Source organism: Gopherus flavomarginatus, chromosome 4 (assembly GCF_025201925.1).
Source record: "Gopherus flavomarginatus isolate rGopFla2 chromosome 4, rGopFla2.mat.asm, whole genome shotgun sequence".
In the NCBI taxonomy this organism is placed as follows: domain Eukaryota; kingdom Metazoa; phylum Chordata; order Testudines; family Testudinidae; genus Gopherus; species Gopherus flavomarginatus.
In genome coordinates, this window is record NC_066620.1 from 117,116,230 (window position 1) to 117,134,959 (window position 18,730).

An 18,730-nucleotide genomic window follows, 5' to 3' on the forward strand; every position below is an offset into this window, starting at 1 on the left:
TCAACTTTACTTACCTATTCATTATTATATTTACCTCCTTTGAAAAGCACTTTAAGATCCATAGATGAAAAGCACTATATAAGAGGAAGGTGGTGGTATTAATAAATAAATAAATAATAATAAATAATAATAATAATATTTAATGGCAATAGCAAAGTAATCAGCACCTTACTTGCATCTATAGTGAGGATCAGCCTCTTTTTCCATCCTTCCAGGTAACACCAACATTGCTTTATGGGTTGGTCAGTGGGGTACTCTGAGTAGACTGGCTATCACTCTGGCCAAGCCTTGACACAATAGAAAAACTTGAGAATGTGGAAAGTACTGGAATAGGACCCTAAATCTAGGCTTCTATAATAATACATGGATGGCTGAACTAAAGTGTTCTAAATGCTATCCTGATGTGTGCACATGTGGCTGTCAGGTAAAAAGAAATCAAGGGGAGCACAGGCAAATATCCAGTAATGGACCAATATGTTTGACAAATATAATGTATGATATTCCTAGATATGGAGAAATCCTATATTGGGGGGGGGGGAGGAAACAGTCTTACCATAGACATAGATATACATTTTATTTTATTTCAAAAAATAGCAAATGTATTAAGAACACGAACCAGAAAGTTATTAAAAGCTTCATAGCAAAATATTTAGCCAACTCTGTTACAATATATAGGCTTGAGGTTCTAACAAGTAACACTATGCCTCAATTCACTGAGCAAGTAATGGAGCTGGAAATTAAAAAAAAAAAAAATATTTCTGTCTTTCATCTTTCATGATCAACTGAAGTACAACAACATTCCAACTTTTGATTCTTTTTTGGGGAAAGCCTTTTAAAAAACAAAACAAAACAATTCCTGAGTATTTAGGTTAAGTGAAAATATCAAACACCTGTTAAAGATGACCAGTTAAGGCCCCAATACTGCTTGGTGAATGGTAGAAGGAGTTCTCAAGTGTGGTTGTCATGACAGGATCAAGGCCTAAATGGCTTAATGGAATAAATAAAAACTTTCTAGCAGAGTCATTCATATTAACTTTCTTAGCCTACAACTGCAACTGTGAAGCTTGCTTTGCTGACAGAAACCTTTTGGTCTTAAACGTCGATCCTTTGCAAAAGCTTTCTATGCAATTTATCACAGCTAAACCTCCCCTGAGCCATCAAGCTATAATTATGCAAAATATACAAGTTTAAATTTAGCCAGTTGGGCTTTCACATTAACATTAGTGTAAATATTGAATTGTAGTTTGTTGTTTCAATTTTTTCAAACACAGCAATCCTGTTATTTAAGATTTGGTTATTATAAACACTATATATAATATATTTAATTATTCTCTTTAGATTTTTGTCACAATATTATACTGTACATCATAACTCTAAAATCCTGTTATTCATCATGTTCATATTTTTAGTTAATTTTGTCATTTTATTTGTAAAGCTGTTCCCAATTAATGCACTTTGGATAACTAATCCCAGAAAAATCTGCAAATTTCTCAGCCATGGTTATTCTACATATGATTTTCTTGAATTGCAGTACTAAATTATAGTGGATATAGAAAGTTATCACATAAAGCATAGTTAACTAGAATTCACAACACTGGTATTCAACTTGACCATTTACAGTGAGTTCACAAAAATGTTTTTAATCTGCCCAATTTTCTTCTACCCTCCCTCCCCAACATGTAAACACAATGACATTCTAGGATTGCAGTTACCAAGATGTATCATATGTAAAAGAAAATATCTAGAATGTGTGTTTGGATTTGGCAATTCCAGTAGATACTGCTACTCACTTTCCATCCTAGACTGGAAGCATCATTGTTAGAATGTTGCAATCACTAAAAAAAACAAACTAGAAGCTTATGGGAGCTCCAATTCTGATGCAGGTTTCTTGTCTTTGTGATGAAAGGTCATGTGCTTATATAGAAACAAAAGAGCAACAGATTGGAGAATATGGGATCTGTGGCATGAACATATATTTGAGTGGTGATAACATACAGTATTGCAGTTGTATGTTACTAACACATGAAACTCTTGGCATCACAGAGATGATGATCTCTGTTCACACAAGCCAATCTGAATGTGCCATAAGCATTTGGTAAAAACAGGCTTGTGCCAATTTCACTGAAAAAGAAACACTCGTCAAAATATTTTTAAAAATACTGTATGTCTTGTAAATTGTAATTTAAATATTAAAATCTTGTTTCTGAAGTTCCCCGCTTTAGGTTGTTACTCAAAAACTCATCATGTTCAAAACTCAAATTATTATGAGATCTTGATATCATAAGAAGCTTTTCCTTATTAGTAAAGTCCTTTTTAACTGTGGCTTGTGGTACAAGTAACCTATCCATTGGGTCCTCTTTGTTTTCTAGTTTCACGTATCCTTTACTGTTGCTTCGATCCAATCTGGGCCAGCTGGGGTGTTTTCTTTGTTCAGCTTGGACAGTGAGTGTAGACGGACCCCTCTCTAAATCCAAGGATTTTGAATGTGCGGACAGAAGATGCAAAGATGCGTTGGACCCAAATTGTTTTCTGGCAGCACCAGGTGATAAAAGTTTTCCAGTGCTTGGTCCAAGAGTCATAGAAGATTTGAACTGACTGGATGGAGATTCTACAAATGAATTATTTCGGGGTAGCATTGCACTGGCAGGTTTGTAGGATTCATTGGTATCAGTTAATGGAATGGCTAGAGAGTCCATTGACAAATTTCTAGACTGGCTTCTAGTGATCTCAGAATCCTCAGTGATATTGTCTATACTAGGTTCATCAATAACACAGTTGTTTAGTTTAATTACAGGCAGTGTGAAAGCACTAATGGAGGATGATACAATTGACTTTGTTTCACACTTTATAGAGCTACTATTTTTGTCATCCATTGCTTTGCTAGTGTGAGGGTAGAGTCCAAAGACAGAGCCAGAATGCTCAGTCAGCAAAGGTGGTAGAAGGTTAGAAGTGTTCTTGTCTTCATTTATGGCAACTTCATCTTCTTCAGCCGAACTATCCATTCGAAAGTTACTCCTGAAGCCAGAGAAAGGTGCAATTGTGTTTGCAGCCAATCGCGAGGCATATGAGTTCCCACTATGCTTAAATTCACTTTCTCCCAATAAACCAGTATAAGCGCCATTCAACTGCTTTTGTTCCTTGATTCTCAGACTGTGCATGTCTATTACAGTGGAATATATGTCTCTCATATGTATGATTTTTGTTTCCTTGTCACGATTTTCATGTAGGATGGCATTTGCACAAATAAAAATAAAGATTCCAATGCCCATAGTAAAGGGGCCCAACATTTTCATCTTATCTGAGTGTAAATGTTGTTCAAAGAAATGAAATATAACTCCACCTTGGTTTGTTATGACTTGGGTTTCATTTAAGGCTAGACTAGCTTCAGGACTTAAAAATTGTTCCTTTTGTGGCCAGTATCCAAGGATAGCCATTGCAATTCCCATGAATGAGATGAGCACTCCCAAAACAAGAAAGAATCCTGACGGGGAGTAAAGTCGGATTTTGCCCCTGACAATTACTACATCAGCCCTGGGCCGGCGTCTGACTGGCTTTTTCTCTTCAGAAGTTGGTGATGTGGCAAGATTTAGTTGATGCTGAGATCTGGCAGAGTCTTGCCTCTTTAAGGCTGCCAGCCCTGTTATTACTCCACCAGTTGCTATCATAGTTCTATATTCTGCCCTGGAAAAGAAAACAGAAATACTAATATAAGTAATTTCAATACAATATACATATACATTTGTTAATCAGACATTTACTTTTTATGAAAATAAATATTACTTTAAAAAGCCATTACATTTTAACAGCTCTTCATAAATGGCAACTTTCACATGTACATGGAATTCGAGAAAACTTTTTTGAACACGGTAAAGCTAGGTAATATGCATGGCCTAACTGATAGAAATATACTGGAAAAGTAATAAGATGGCTCATGATGAGTTATCAGGAGTATATAAAATGAAATTATTGAAAATGCTTAACATATGGCATCGTTCAGAACTGGTCTCCAACAAAGCAATCAACTTTATCTCATACCATTTTCATATGCATGTTAGCTAAAACTTCAAGATTGTCTAAAAAAGCTTTTAACAACTGTGAAACAATCACAGTTAGTGTGAATATTAATTGTACTGAATATCATCTTTAGGACAATGATTTTATCATAGATTTTAGTGTATTTTTAAAAATCATTCTATTATTACTACTACATTATTAAGTTTATAAATACTAGATTTTAATTCCTAATTACAGGATCATTTTTGCCTTTTCCTAATAATGCTTGCCTTATCCACATGGCAATCCTAAGGTTTTTCCATTGTTTGTTTTCATTGGTTTTTCATGGAGCACAAGGCACCGTGGTTTAGTTTACATCCTTCTTTCGGAATCAGCATCATATAGCTGTCTGAAGTAAGTTTTTCCCCTTAGGTTTACCTGTATGCCCGAGTGTCTATAAATGATGTGGAAAACTTCAACAAACACTGTTTTAAAAAACTATCAGGAGTAATGTGCACAGCTGTAGAAATGGTGCTTGTCAGATCATTACATCTGAGAGTGGCCAAGAAAGTACCCATCCAACAAAATACAGAGAAATAAAACTTTATTTTGTACAAAATCTTTCAGAATGCTTTCCAGGGTTAAATAATACATCAAAGAATGTTAACAAATAAGAGAGAGGGGATGAATAATTGAAAGACACGAGACAGGGAGTATAGAAATGGTGCTCAGGTGAAATGGAGACCTGATTAGGCTGAGATACACAGGAAGATAGTTTTAAATGGCTGTAGAGGAGAAGGCTCTTGCTCCAAGAGTGATGAGATTTTGTGAACAGACAAAGAGAAAGCTGAGTGACAGAGGGGAATAAAGAAAGACAAGATCTGTGATTTATAGAACCATAGACCCATGGAGTTAGACCACAAGGATCATCTGGTCCAATCCCTCCACCCCCGACATCGCCTACCAAGATGCAGGATTTGTTTGTGTTTAACCATCCAAGACAGATGGCTATCCAGCCTCCTTTTGGAAAATCTCCAGTGAACGAGCTTCCATGACCCCCATAGGCAGTCTGTTCCATTGTCCTTCTGTTCTTAGGAAGTTTTTCCTGAGATTTAATCTAAATTATGGTTGTTTTTAAATATAAGAGGGCAGGTTCTGCGCTTTGACTCATGCATACAACACCCTTTGGCTTAACAGGATGCCATATGTGCACATCTAAGGATAGAACTGGCTCAACATGGTAACAGTTAACATTACCACAACATGAATAGTGAGTGGGTAGAACTGTTTGAGAATGGGGGCAAGGTAGGAGCACTTCTCCAGAAGAAATGTGTCCAGTGTTCATTATTAATTGTTCAGACATTGCTTAGTGAGTGGATAGAGCGCGAGAGCGAGAGACATCCTAAGCTACCTAACTGCTTCATTGTTATTAAGGAATAGAGAGCTTCTGTGACAAGTCTCGGAGTTTTGCATGAGTAAAGATTGCCAGCTTGGATACACAGAATACTTTATGAATTTTGGAGAGCAAAAATCACAATCAGATGTCAAGTTTTTTGAATAAAACTTCAGTAGGAATTAGGTACCTAAGTCTCTTAGACGTCATTGAAAATTCCTGCCCCTGTAATTAAACTGGAGCTGCATTTCAGTGCTGTTTTGGTAACTTCAATGTGTTACTGCCATGTGGTCTCTTGCATGCTTCAGAAAAGACACATTCTAAAAATATATGTAATTTTAAAAACTCCAGAATGGAGAGTAAAAATAACTGAGTATTTAAGGTTCAGATTTTTTTTTTTAAAGATAAATGAAAACAAAATTTGCTCATACACATATGTGCTTACGAGGTTTGTGCCAAAACACAATCAAACATCAAGATGACTCTTCTCAATTTTTGTAAAACATTGTTTTGGATTCCAGACAAAAATAAACAGGACCCAGTCTGTGGAAAATGTTTTCTTTTGTTAGGGTTCAATTTAAACGTTATTAGTTTTTCTATAAAGTAAATGAAGAGAAGCATGCCATAGCAATACTAATATTGACAGATAGAACTAACCTCTGCATGTCAGCCTATTATCCTTCTCGAGGTCCCACACATTTAGGATGGGATTTTCTAAAAATACATTAACTCAGGAGCACAAATCCTCAATTTCCTTTGGGCACACAGTCATTTACGTGCTTCTGAAAATCCCACACTTAAATGTCCCTAGTTTTATAGAAAATGCTTCCCATTTGCAGACTTCACAAAGGTTGCAGAAGAAAAGCGTCTACTATTCATTATTAATTGTTCAGCAACAGCTTAGCTGATGGAGAGTAAAGGAGACATTCTAAGTACCTGATTCCTTATATTCTTTAAGGACAGATTACTCCTTCTCCCTCTGGGAAAACCTGTAGTAGGAGGGGGCTGCAGGACTGGAAAAGTCTTTTTGCCAGAGTAACAGTTCAAAACAGAGACTACATTCCCTTATTTTTTCTATTTCCTGACCTCACTCTCACTGTAGAATTACTTCTAAATTCACAGCCAGAAAAATCTCTCTCTCCCTGCCTTCCCCCTTCCCATTTCCCCCTCCACCACCAGCTTTATAAAGCAAATAAGGTGCAGGGCTGGCAAAGATTTAAGTTTCACCTTGGTGCTAACAGAAGTGGCTAGATGCTGATCTCACTTACCTCCATGTAAATCTGGAGTAACTGCACAGAAATCAATGTAATTACTATGGACTTAGATTGGCAGGAGATCAAAACCTGTCTTTATGAGAAAGGATAGCAATTAAACCTTACATAGCAATGCTCCAATACATCGCATCTTTGTTTATGGTACAATGTTTTATCTACTTATTAGGATGAAATGCATTTTAACATTAGGAAGCTTTTTACAAACTATATTACAGGGGTAGGCAACCTATGGCACATGTGCTGAAGGCGGCACACGAGCTGATTTTCAGCGGCACTCACACTGTCCGGGTCCTGGTCACCGGTCTGGGGGACTCTGCATTTTAATTTAATTTAATTTTAAATGAAGCTTCTTAAACATTTTAAAGCCTTATTTGCTTTACATACAACAATAGTTTAGTTATATATTATAGAAAGAGACCTTCTACAAATGTTAAAATGTATTACCGGCACGCGAAACCTTAAATTAGAGTGAATAAATGAAGACTCGGCACACCACTTTTGAAAGGTTGCCGACCCCTGCTATATTATATTCATGTTAAAGAGGAATTACAGATAACTCCAGTGTAGTTCTATATTCAGTTTGACTGAAAAGACAAATCTCTGAATGCACACATCTGAACAAGCAAATCTTATGAGATTTTGACTCAGAGCTGAAGTGGAGTATGTTAACAGTTTCAATTTAATCTGTTATTTTGGTGGCATTCTAAGTGACATTACCGCCCTGCTATAAAATGGATCTCCTTATGATCCATTGCATCATTATCTGAAAGAGAGGGGCATATTTATATTAATAATTATTAATCATTTGTATTACCATAGCACCTTGGAGCCCCAGGCCTAGCTCAGGGAGCCATTATGCTAGGTGTTGTACAAATACAGAACAAAAAGAGGAACTCTGTCCCAAGGAGCTTACAATCTAAGTATCAGACAAGAGACAGCAGGTGGATTAAGACAGAGAGGAGTACAAGAAAACAATGAGATAATATTGTTTAGCATGATAGGCAGTAGTCGCAGCACAATTTTGGCCTAATTAATTTTATAAAACATAACATCTTCAGTCTGCTGGTGCAAAAGCACCAGTCACCATCCAGCTTTTAAAGAACAAAGATTTTTTAAACTTCTGACCTTCCAACTTGTTTTTGTACTAGTTTTCATGCAACAAAAATGTCAGCTCCAAAGACAGTTTAGTGATTCAGCCAGTAAAGAGAGAATGCCCCAGATTCCCTCTCTATTAAGGCCATTTTGCACTGTGCTACTACTGCAGGAAGGAACTCAAATGTGAAATTGCAGAACTGTAGTCTGTAACCTCTCATTTAAATCAGCTTCTATACCAGATGACTGGAGGATAGCTAATGTGATGCCAATTTTTGAAAAGGGCTCCAGAGGTGACCCCGGCAATCATAGGCTTGTAAGCCTGACTGCAGCACCAGGCAAACTGGTTGAAACTATAATAAAGAACAATATTGTCAGACATATAGCTGCACATAATTTGTTGAGGAAGTTTCAGTAAAGAGAAATCATGTCTCATCAATCTACTAGAACTCTTTGAGGGGGTCAACAAGCATGTGGACAAAGGGGATCCAGTTCATATAGTGTACTTAGATTTTCAGAAAGCCTTTGACAAAGTCCCTCATCAAAGGCTCTTATGCCACGGGATAAGAAAGAAGGTGCTCTCATGGATTGGTAACTGGTTAAAAGATAGGAAACAAAGGGTAGGTATAAATGGTCAATTTTCAGAATGGAGAGAGGTAAATGGTGTCCCCCACAGGTCTGTTCTGGTACCAGTCCTTTCAACATATTCATAAGTGATCTGGAAAAAGGGGTAAACAGTGAGGTGGCAAAATTTGCAGATGATGTAAAATTCCTAAAGATAGTTAAGATCCAGGTAGACTGCAAAGAGCTAGGAAAAGGATCTCTCAATACTGGGTGACTGGGCAGCAAAATGGCAGATGAAATTTCATGCTGATAAATGCAAAGTAATGCACATTGGAAAGCATAATCTCAACTATACATATAAAATGATGGGGTCTAAATTAGCTGTTCCCACTCAAGAAAGATCTTGGAGTCATTTTGGATAGTTCTTGAAAACATCCACTCAATGTGCAGCAGCAGTAAAAAAAAGCAAACAGAATGCTGGGAATAATTAAGAAAGAGATAGATAATAGGACAGAAAATATCATGTTGCCGCTATATAAATCCATGGTACACTCATATCTTGAATATTGTGTGCAGATGTGGTCACCCCATCTCAAAAAAGATATATTGGAATTAGAAAAGGGCAACAAAAATGATTGGGGTATGGAACGGCTTCCGTATGAGGAGAGATTAATAAGACTGGGTCAGCTTGGAAAAGAGACAGCTAAGGGGAGATATGATTGAGGTCTATAAAATCATGACTGGTGTAGAGAAAGTAGATAAGGAAGTGTTGTTTACTACTTCTCATAACACAAGAACTAGGGGTCACCAAATTAAATTAATAGGCAGCAGGTTTAAAACAAACAAAAGGAGGTATTTCTTCACACAAAGCACAGTCAACCTGTGGAACTCCTTACCAGGGGATGTTGTGAAGGCCAAGACCATACTAGAGTTCAAAAAAGAACTAGATAAATTCATAGAGGATAGGTCCATCAATGGCTATTAGCCAAGATGGGCAGGAATGGTGTCTCTAGCCTCTGTTTGCCAGAAGTTGGGAATGACTGACAGGGGATGGATCACTTGATGAATACATGTTCTGTTCATTCCCTCTGGGGCACCTGGCATTGGCCACTGTCAGAAGACAGGATACTGGGCTAAATGGACCTTTTGTCTGACCCATTAGGGCCATTCTTATGTTCTTTTATGTTCCTAAAATTAGCCTAGTCAACCACAGGGGGATCACTCCAATTTGGCAGGAATCTACAAGGGCACAGAGCTGGTGTATTAGCTCATGCACCCTACTCTGTCTGCTGACAGCAAGGGAGCACAGCCAGAGCTTCTCTGTCCCCAGTAATCTCTGGAGTCTGTATCAGCCCCTCAGAGCCTGTAACAATGTATGCTGGGCCCTTTAAGGTAGGCTTATGGCTCAGCACAATTCTGTTCCTCTGGCAAGGCTTCATGGAGATGTTGCCCAAAAACATCTAATGGGAGTTATGGTGTACTTCTCAGGGTATGTCTACACTACGGGATTATTCCGATTTTACAGAAATCAATTTTTGAAACAGATTGTAAAAAAGCAAGTGCACGCGGCCACACTAAGCACATTAATTCAGCGGTGTGCATCCATGTACTGAGGCTAGCGTCGGCTTCCGGATTGTTGCACTTTGGGTAGCTATCCCATAGTTCCCGCAGTCTCCCCCGCCCATTGGAATTCTGGGTTGAGATCCCAATGCCTGATGAGGCCAAAAATTTGTCACGGGTGGTTACGGGTAAATGTCGTCAGTCAATCCTCCCTCCATGAAAGCAACGGCAGACAATCGTTTCGCACCCTTTTCCCTGGATTGCCCAGGCAGATGCCATAGCACAGCAACCATGGAGCCCGTTCAGCCTTTTTTCACTGTCACCGTATGTCTACTGGATGCTGCTGACAGACGTGGTATTGCAGTGCTACACAGCAGCATCTCCTTGCCTTTTGCAAGTTAACAAAGACGGTTACCAGTCATACTGTACCGTCAGCTGCTGTCATGGGTGCTCCTGGTCGGCCTCAATGAGGTCAGTGGGGGGCACCTGGACAAAAATGGGAATTACTCCCCAGATCCTTCTCTTCTTTAAGTTTTGTCTAATGGAGAGTCAATCCTGCCTAGAATATCAGGCAAGCCTACTAAAGAACCAGAGAGGCAAACGGCAGCTCCAGGTCAGAGCCGCAGAAATGATGAGCTGCATGCCATCCTAGGGGGTGCCCCTGCAACAACCTCACCCGTTGCTTCTCTCCTCCCCCACCCCTCCTCAGCTACCGTGGCAGTTATTCCCCCATTTGTGTGATGAAGAATGCATGAATTTGAAACAACACTGACTTTATTGCCTCTGCAAGCAGAGATCAAAGGGGAGAGGGGAGGGCGGTTGGCTTACAGCGAAGTAGAGTGAACACCATTCTGCACTTGCTCAGCCTATAGCTGAAAATGGGAATCTGTGATAGGCACTAGGACAGAGGCACAGGCAGGACTGAATCTCCATTTGTGCGTGGGCCTTTGGTTGACACTGGTAAAATGCAAAATGTCCCAGGATATGTATATTGGGGGACAGTTCTAAACAGCAGCTTAATTTTTTTATTTTCTGCAAAACGTAGAGGTCTAAGTATCTGATTGTCAGCCCTGGTAGCAAGGGGTAGGCGCGACCACGTGGTGTTGCTGACTGGGAGAGCAGCCGGAGGCAGGATCCTCCAGCTGCCATGATATTCCAGGCAGGACAATGTTTTTGACCCTTCAGGCATTGGGAGCTCAGCCCAGAATTCAAATGGTTTTCGGAGAGTGCAGGAACTGTGGGTTAGCTACAGTCGTCAGTCGCCCCTCCCTCTGTGAGCGCCCATTTGATTCTTTGGCTTTCTGGTACGCTTGTCTCAGCTCCTTAAAGTTTCACGCAGCACTGTGTTGAGTCCCTGTTGTGGCCTCTGTCCATCATGGCCTTGGAGATTTTTTCAAATGTTTTGGCATTTTGTCTTTTGGAATGGAGTTCTGATAGAACCGATTCATCTCCCCATACAGCAATCAGATCCAGTACCTCCCATACAGTCCATGCTGGAGCTCTTTTTTGATTCTGGGACTGCATGGTCACCTGTGCTGATCGGCTCTCCATGCTGGGCAAACAGGAAATAAAATTCAAAAGTTCGCGGGGCTTTTCCCGTCTACCTGGCCAGTGCATCCGAGTTCAGATTGCTGTCCAGAGCGGGCACAATGGTGCACTGTGGGATAGTTCCCGGAGGCCAATAGCATCGAATTGTGGCCACACTAACCCTAATTAGACATTGCCATTTCAATTTCAGCGCTACTCCCCTCGTCAGAGAGGAGTACAGAAATCGATATTAAGAGCCCTTTATGTCGACAAAAATGGCTTTGCGGTGTGGACGGATGCAGGGTGGCTGCTAAATTCGACATAAACTCGTAGTGTAGACCAGGCCATAGAGAGGAAGAAAGGAAGACCTGGTGAGTAACAGCTACTCATGGGTATCTCCAGTGAGGAGATGACTGGAGGCTGCGTAGGGCCTGAAGAGAGCAACCTGGGATGGACAGTGGGAAGAAGCCTGAGAAGGGCTGAGGATGAGACCTAGAAGCATGCAGGGCAGTAAGGACACATATACACACACACATACACACTATATATATACACACACACACACACATATACACACACACACACTCTGCTATCTGAGGATATAGTCTATGTCACAGAACAGAGACAAGAAACAAATCCAGGGAGCTAAAGGAAGAGTGAGAAAATAAAAATGACACGAAATTCTATGGTATATGAGAAAAGGCTGCTTTACAAGGGGGAATAATAATAAAGCAGTTGTATTGTTTGAAAAGGAAAGAAGAAAAATGTCATGTGTGTACAGGAAAATAAACCCAATGGGGTTAGAATATCTTGTGCTTGCTCATGATTGAATTTCCAGTTTATTTGAGAGTTGGCTGTGTAATTTCTTCTATTTACTTTGGTTTAGCTTAAATAAGGTACTACCCAGTATGAGTAAAGTGGCAGAATGTGGCTCTAAGCCATTTTATGTAAAGTCATTGTTTCAATCAAAGTCAGTATTGTGATCAGAAGCAGGTATCAGCTATTGGTCCAAATATATGTATTGAATATACCAGTTCATTCATAGTTATCAGTCCTAATTTCTAGGAATTAGAAAAAAAAGAGTCCATGGCAAATTGAACCTCTAGATGAAACAGGTACAGCGTTTTTCATCTTTTATATCATAAGCTATATCTGCTTGTGATACCATTGAAAGAAAATCTTTGTGTTAAAAACTTTAGGAGCTCATTTTAATTTAAACTGCGTAGGTGAAGGAGGTGGGTTTGTACATATTTATACGCATTCGTCTTTGTTCTGCATTTGTCTTCTAGAGATTGAGAAACAGGGATAAGGAGCTTCTTCTAGAATTAGAACAAAGGATACTGGAAGATAATTCTGTAGCTCAGCATCTCTAAACCTAAAATCCCAAATATACAAAAAACGAATGAGAATTTAGATCAAAGCTAACATGATGCAGATGAGAGTGGAGATTAGACATCAACCATAAGTCATGAAATAAATATTTCAAAGGATTCTGACACCTCTGAGGTGTAGCATGTGGTGGTGCCGAATAGAAGGCTTACTCTCTGGGGTGTAAAGCAAAGATGAGGTTTGTATGACTTGGCATATGAGACTGGATATGAAGTCAGTGCATGGTTAAACACTCTGGGGCTCAGAGTGCCAGAAGTTGGATGAATGCAGTTCTCCCTCTAAAACTAAACGAAGAACAATGCCCAAAACACTCAGAAATAATTTAGTTTATAAATATTGGGTTATTTACTTGATCCCTTAATCTTTGTCCCATTCACTTCTGTACACTGACCCAATGTAAAACAAATACGGAGGTGTATTTAAGCCACAAACATGTGTGGAGCATCTAAACTAGTATTTACAGACATACTAGCTAACTCCAGTTAACTGGCAATCTTTTAACTTGAGTTAAATTGAGCAAAAACTCTAGTCTAGACACAACATGTCCTTGTCTACACTGAATGCTAAATTAATTGTGTTAATTAACATGTTCTAACAAAATGTAATTTCCCACTGTATACGTACTCAGTGAGTGGCAGACAGAACAACAGGCACAAAATTCGATGGTGAAGAGATCCAAAGAGAGGGTTAAGGAATGTATGCTGACAGATGTGAAATCAATGTCTGCATAAACTGTGTGGTGCCTTAGAAGAGCTTTCCTTTTTGAGAGGCAGACTTTTAATGAAGGACAAATCAGTATTAGTAAAGAATGGAAAATGCATTGTTCGAAAAAATATTCCGTTTGCTAAATTACATTGGCACGAACAGTTGAATTATGTTTGTGATACCTTAAAAGATATGAAGAAATCATTATAAAATATATGGTAAAGCTATATAGTGCTTTCAATTAGTATTAAATTAGTGTGAACTAGCTAAACGTCCACATGAGGGCATCATTAGAGCTTCTAATCATTCACACTTATACTCACTTTCTTGACAGGTAGCCAGAAGTTATGAAAACTAAGATACCAAAAGCAATTTAGTAATGTTGCTGTAGCCATGCTGGTCCCAAAATATCAGTAACACAAGGTGGGTAATATCTTTTTCTTGCACCAACTTCTGCTGGTGAAAGAGACATGCTTTCAAGCTACAGTCAGACTTTGCTCCCACCTCCTATCCCTTACCTACTTTGCCATGGAGCACCCAGGGTTCCCTTGCACTCCCTGAGACCTAACTCGCTGTCCACAATGCACTCAGAACTAAATTTCAAATACCTATTTCTCACCTCAGCTCTGTCCCGAGTGTAGCCACTCTGAAGCAAGGCAAAATTATTGTTGCTTGGTTGGGCAACTATAAATCAGTATACACCCGCTCTGTTATTTGTGTAAAATGTATCACACCACATTCAAAATCAGTACCAGTTGTACCAATCACTACTGCTACAGCAGGTTTCCTGCTAAAGAGTTTGTAGAACTGTAGGCTACCAGGCCTGAGAAAAAATGAGAATGTCCCTAATATGTCAAGAACAATAAATAGAATGCTGGCTAAAGAATTGAGGCACCAGTTACAGACCTAATAATGGATGTGTCTCAGGTCCTGTATTTAGCTGAAAATGGAAGTTCTTCATTCAGAGTCTGGTTTTATGCCGCTCATAGGGTATGTCTACACTACCCACCAGATAGCGATTGATCTATCAGGAATCGATTTATTGCGTGTAGTGTAGACAATAAAATCGATCCCCGATCACTCTCCCATCGACTGCTGAACTCCAGCTTGGCGAGAGGTGGAAGCAAAGTTGATGGGGGAGCTGCGGCCGTCGATCCCACGCCGCGAGGACGCGAAGTAAGTGATTCTAAGTCTATCTAAGATGTGTCTACTTCAGCTACGCTATTCTCGTAGCAGAAGTTGCGTATCTTAGATCGATCCTCTTTCCCCCCCGCCCCGCAAGACCAGGCCATAAATTAGATGCATTATGTGGTTTGTGGACAGGACCTCAACCTGGCTCAGAACAGATGTTGAGATTGATCGGCAGCACATAAAGCTTTCATTTAGGTATGGGTCACTTGCTATGCCAAATTTTATTAATGCACATCAGAGGTTAAAATTTATTCACAGTTACACATGCCAAGTTCTTTTTGAAGCTATTAGGGGACCCACTTCTACTTGTAGGTAGAATCTGGCCCTATGCTGTTAATAAGCTATCTTATCTTGTTCCTGAATCTGACTGCTCTCGATTACAAAGATGTACATCAATTCATTTAATCAATGGGAGATGCCCCTTATTTACACCAATTTGGTGTAAAGATCAGAATCAGTTACCTAAAATATAGATATCTCATTTGTGTTGAAATTAGAAATGAAAATGAATGCAAACTTAAAACTATTCATGAAATCTTATTAAAAGCTGGTTATTTGGACTGTGATACTTGTATAAGCAACCCAGAGATTATATCAATAAGAAGTTAAAAGGAAACATGAAAGAGAATACAGAGTTATGTTTTTCCAGTTACTGTAAAATGTATAGTATGTTTTTTACTTTAGGGTCTCTTCAGATGATCACAGAGGATCACTGGTATTAGTTAGCATTCTATCTCTAAATTGTTAACCCAATTTCTTGATTCATTGCTCAAGAGAAAAGGTGGTCAATAAATCTGCCTCTGCTGACTACAAAAGCACCGGCAGATGAGTGTGGGTTTTTTCTTTTCTAAGAAAAGGTTCCTGGATTGTCATCTGTGTGTGGGAATGCTGAGTGAAGAAGTTGGGAAAGTGGGAGAAGACAGCTATACTAGATTGAAGCAGTATGTAACTACCAACATTCAGATAATCACAGAGGGTATGTCTACACTGCAATAAAACACCTGCTGCTGGCCTACGTCAGCTGACTTGGGCTTATGGGGCTCAGGCTGTGGGGCTATAAAACTGAAGTGGAGACTTTAATGCTCAGGCTGGGATCTCAGAGCCCCGGCTCCAGCCCCAATACCTTTGCTGCAATTTTATAGGCCTGCAGCCTGAGCCCCATGAGCCTGAGTCAGCTGACATGGGCCAGCAGCAGGTGTTTTATTGCAGTGTAGATATATACAGAGCTACTTACCTTTCAGTTTACAGTGGGGGGAGGGATGGTCATGATATATATACACTACCAATTATGTTTTTTTAAACTAGCATCCTAGGGATGCTATACTAAAAGATGACTATTCAGACAGCTAATGTGACAAGTGAAAACAAAATGAATACTCAAATATATTTAAGGATATTCATTAGTATTTAACATTTTGTATGGTACCTTTCGCAAATATCTATTTTATTTGTATTGCAGTAGTGTTTAGAGGCTATCAATCAATGATCAGACTCTCATTCTGACAAGCACTGTTCAAACATACAATGAAGGGATAGTTGCTACTCCAAAGAGCTTCTGGGTTAAGTATAAGACAAGAGACAGCAGATGGATACAACAAACAGATGGCGGAGCACTAGGTAACAGTGAGACTATTATGATTAGTGTAATAAGCAGCAGTCACAGTATGCCAGTTGCCTAAACATTGTCAAGTGTTTTTAGGCATCCTGTCATAGGTGTGTCTTAAAAAGAGATGTAAAGAAAGATCATTCACCTCCTCTATAGTGGCCTTGTGGATTTTGACACTGTAGAAGCAGTGGCATGGGAAGAACTGTCAAGGTGCTTACTGGAAAATTTGACAAATGTGCTATCAAGGATGGCACTGCAGATATGATTTGCAGGTTGATAATATGTATGTGCGAGGCCATGAAGGGCCATAAAAGAGAAAACAAGTTAGTCTGTGCTTGTTCAAGGCAATCAATGTACTGCAGCAAAAACAACCACCAATGTCACAGTTCAGTAGGCTAGCTAAGTAAGTAACTGGATGAAAAATTGTTTTGTTTTAAAATGTGCACAGGAATTAGCAGTTCAAATACCAGGAGGGTGAAAGTTCTATCCAAAATGAACAAAAGCCTGACGCTGAGAAAATGGATGATAGAGATGCAAGTGCTAAGGACCACACAGAGTGAACATAGAGGGCAGAAGGCAAAGATGAACCAGATGAGGGAACTATGTGCAAAGGGCCTGGAATGTTAGAGACAGAATGTTACCCTGAATTCATAACTTAACCAGTGCAGATGACTAAATAAGAGAGTAACATGGAGGGGAGAAAACAGGCAACGAAAAAAAAAACCATATGAACCACATGATTCTGTATCTACTGCAAATGAGAAATCAATGAGACAAAGACCACTGAGAATTGAGTTACGGTGCATCAAAGCAGGCACCATGGTTTTAACTGTGAGAACTATTTGACTGCATGACTGAATGAACTCTGTAGGGTCTGGGCTATGGGAATTAGACATATATAACACAGTCAGGACTGCTTACTGACCTGGGAGTTGGTCAAACCCTGGTGGTTCATTTTGAGGATTGGATTCTACAGAACTAAAGCCTACTGGAAATATCCTCCTCCTTTTCTACCTCTTTACTCCTTCCAGTCACAGGCACCCTTTACTTCACGCTTTTGTCTTTGATTGGTAGTGAGGGGTCCACTTCCTTCTGCATGCTGCCTAACACTACCCCTCCCCGGTGTGCTTGGTGCATGCTTCCCACCTTTTTCATGTGAATCACTAGGTAGGGCCACTCTCCTGAAACATCATGGTCTTCAAGGAGGCCAAGAAGCTGCCCTTAGCAACCACATAAGGCCTGCTACAGAGCTCATAGAAGTCAATGGAAAGGCTCCATACTGACTCCATAGATGCTGGATTAGGGTCATAGGCAACAAGTGAGAGAAATAAGCTGTATGGGCAGGAGATCTCCATAAGTATCTAGGTAGGGTAGCACCTGGCAAAAGAGGCTGGGCTGTGTGGCTAGCATCAGCCTAGGTACACCTGACTCTTGTGGTCCTGGGCTGATGACTGACGGCTTTGCTGTAAACCAGATGTATTCTAATTGAGAGGCTGGGTTCTGCTTCCTATACAAGAGCCTTCTAAATAGCCATGAATTTCAGAAATATTTAAAAATGGAATCTACAGCTGAGTTGATCTGTGATTAAATGCACAGGTCAGAATCAATGATACTCCCAAGAGTTGTGCTTTGGGGCTGGGTTTAATACTAGAAGATTAACCTCAAAATAGAAAGACCCAACTATGGAAAACAGTAGTGGGGCCCAGAAAAAAAGATTTCTTTCCTAGTCCTAGTTATTAAAAAAATAGATTCCCAAGCTGCCATTAGGGAGAGTTCATTTCTTTGTTGATCCTTTTTCTCTTTTCATCTTGACTTTCCACTTTTTTAGAGGACTTGTTGCCAATTCTAGGTGGGAAGCACAGATACTCCTAATAGTGTGGAGCTACTTAAAACTGTGCTTGGAAACATTCATAGGGAAAATCTAGCTACATTATACATGTAATTGTCTTGGTATGGTGGGATGGGAGTGGGGTGGATAAGGTGCTGCTAGAATGCATCAGCACTTGCATGCCACCCTGCCAACCCGGCTCAGAGAGAACATTGCAGGTACCTAGCAACAGGCTGGCACCAGTGCCACACCTGCTGGCCTCTCAGCAAGAGTGCTCCACTGCATGTTGCCATGACAGCAAAAGCACAAGAACCAGTACATCACAGCTGGGCAGCCTCACCGCAGAAGCACAGATTTAGAATTCCCAATATCTGTTGTACATCTATTTTTGCAGATTTATAAATCCATAAATATGGCAAAAACCAAGCTAACAGCACAAGTGTTTCTGAGTGTGCTCCTAAAACACTGGAACTTAGACAGGTCTTCACAGCTGCAAAAACAAGACAATTTATTGGATGATTTAGCCTGCCATAGAGCCACTGGGACAAATGCACAGATGACTAACACAGTCTGGAAGGAATTACACCCTCTTCCACTATGACCACCTC

The 18,730-nt window shown here is 39.8% G+C and overlaps 1 protein-coding gene across 1 annotated transcript in view; it reads right to left on the reverse strand.

The window, feature by feature from the left end:
* Positions 1-615: 615 nt before the first annotated feature.
* TMEM200A (transmembrane protein 200A) overlaps positions 616-18,730 on the reverse strand; it is a 70,414-nt gene continuing 52,299 nt past the window's right edge. Inside the window, exon 3 of the mRNA XM_050949728.1 lies at positions 616-3,681. Within this exon, the coding sequence (XP_050805685.1) occupies positions 2,190-3,665 (1,476 nt within the window). The 5' untranslated portion in view covers positions 3,666-3,681 and the 3' untranslated portion in view covers positions 616-2,189. The remainder of the gene's footprint in view (positions 3,682-18,730) is intronic.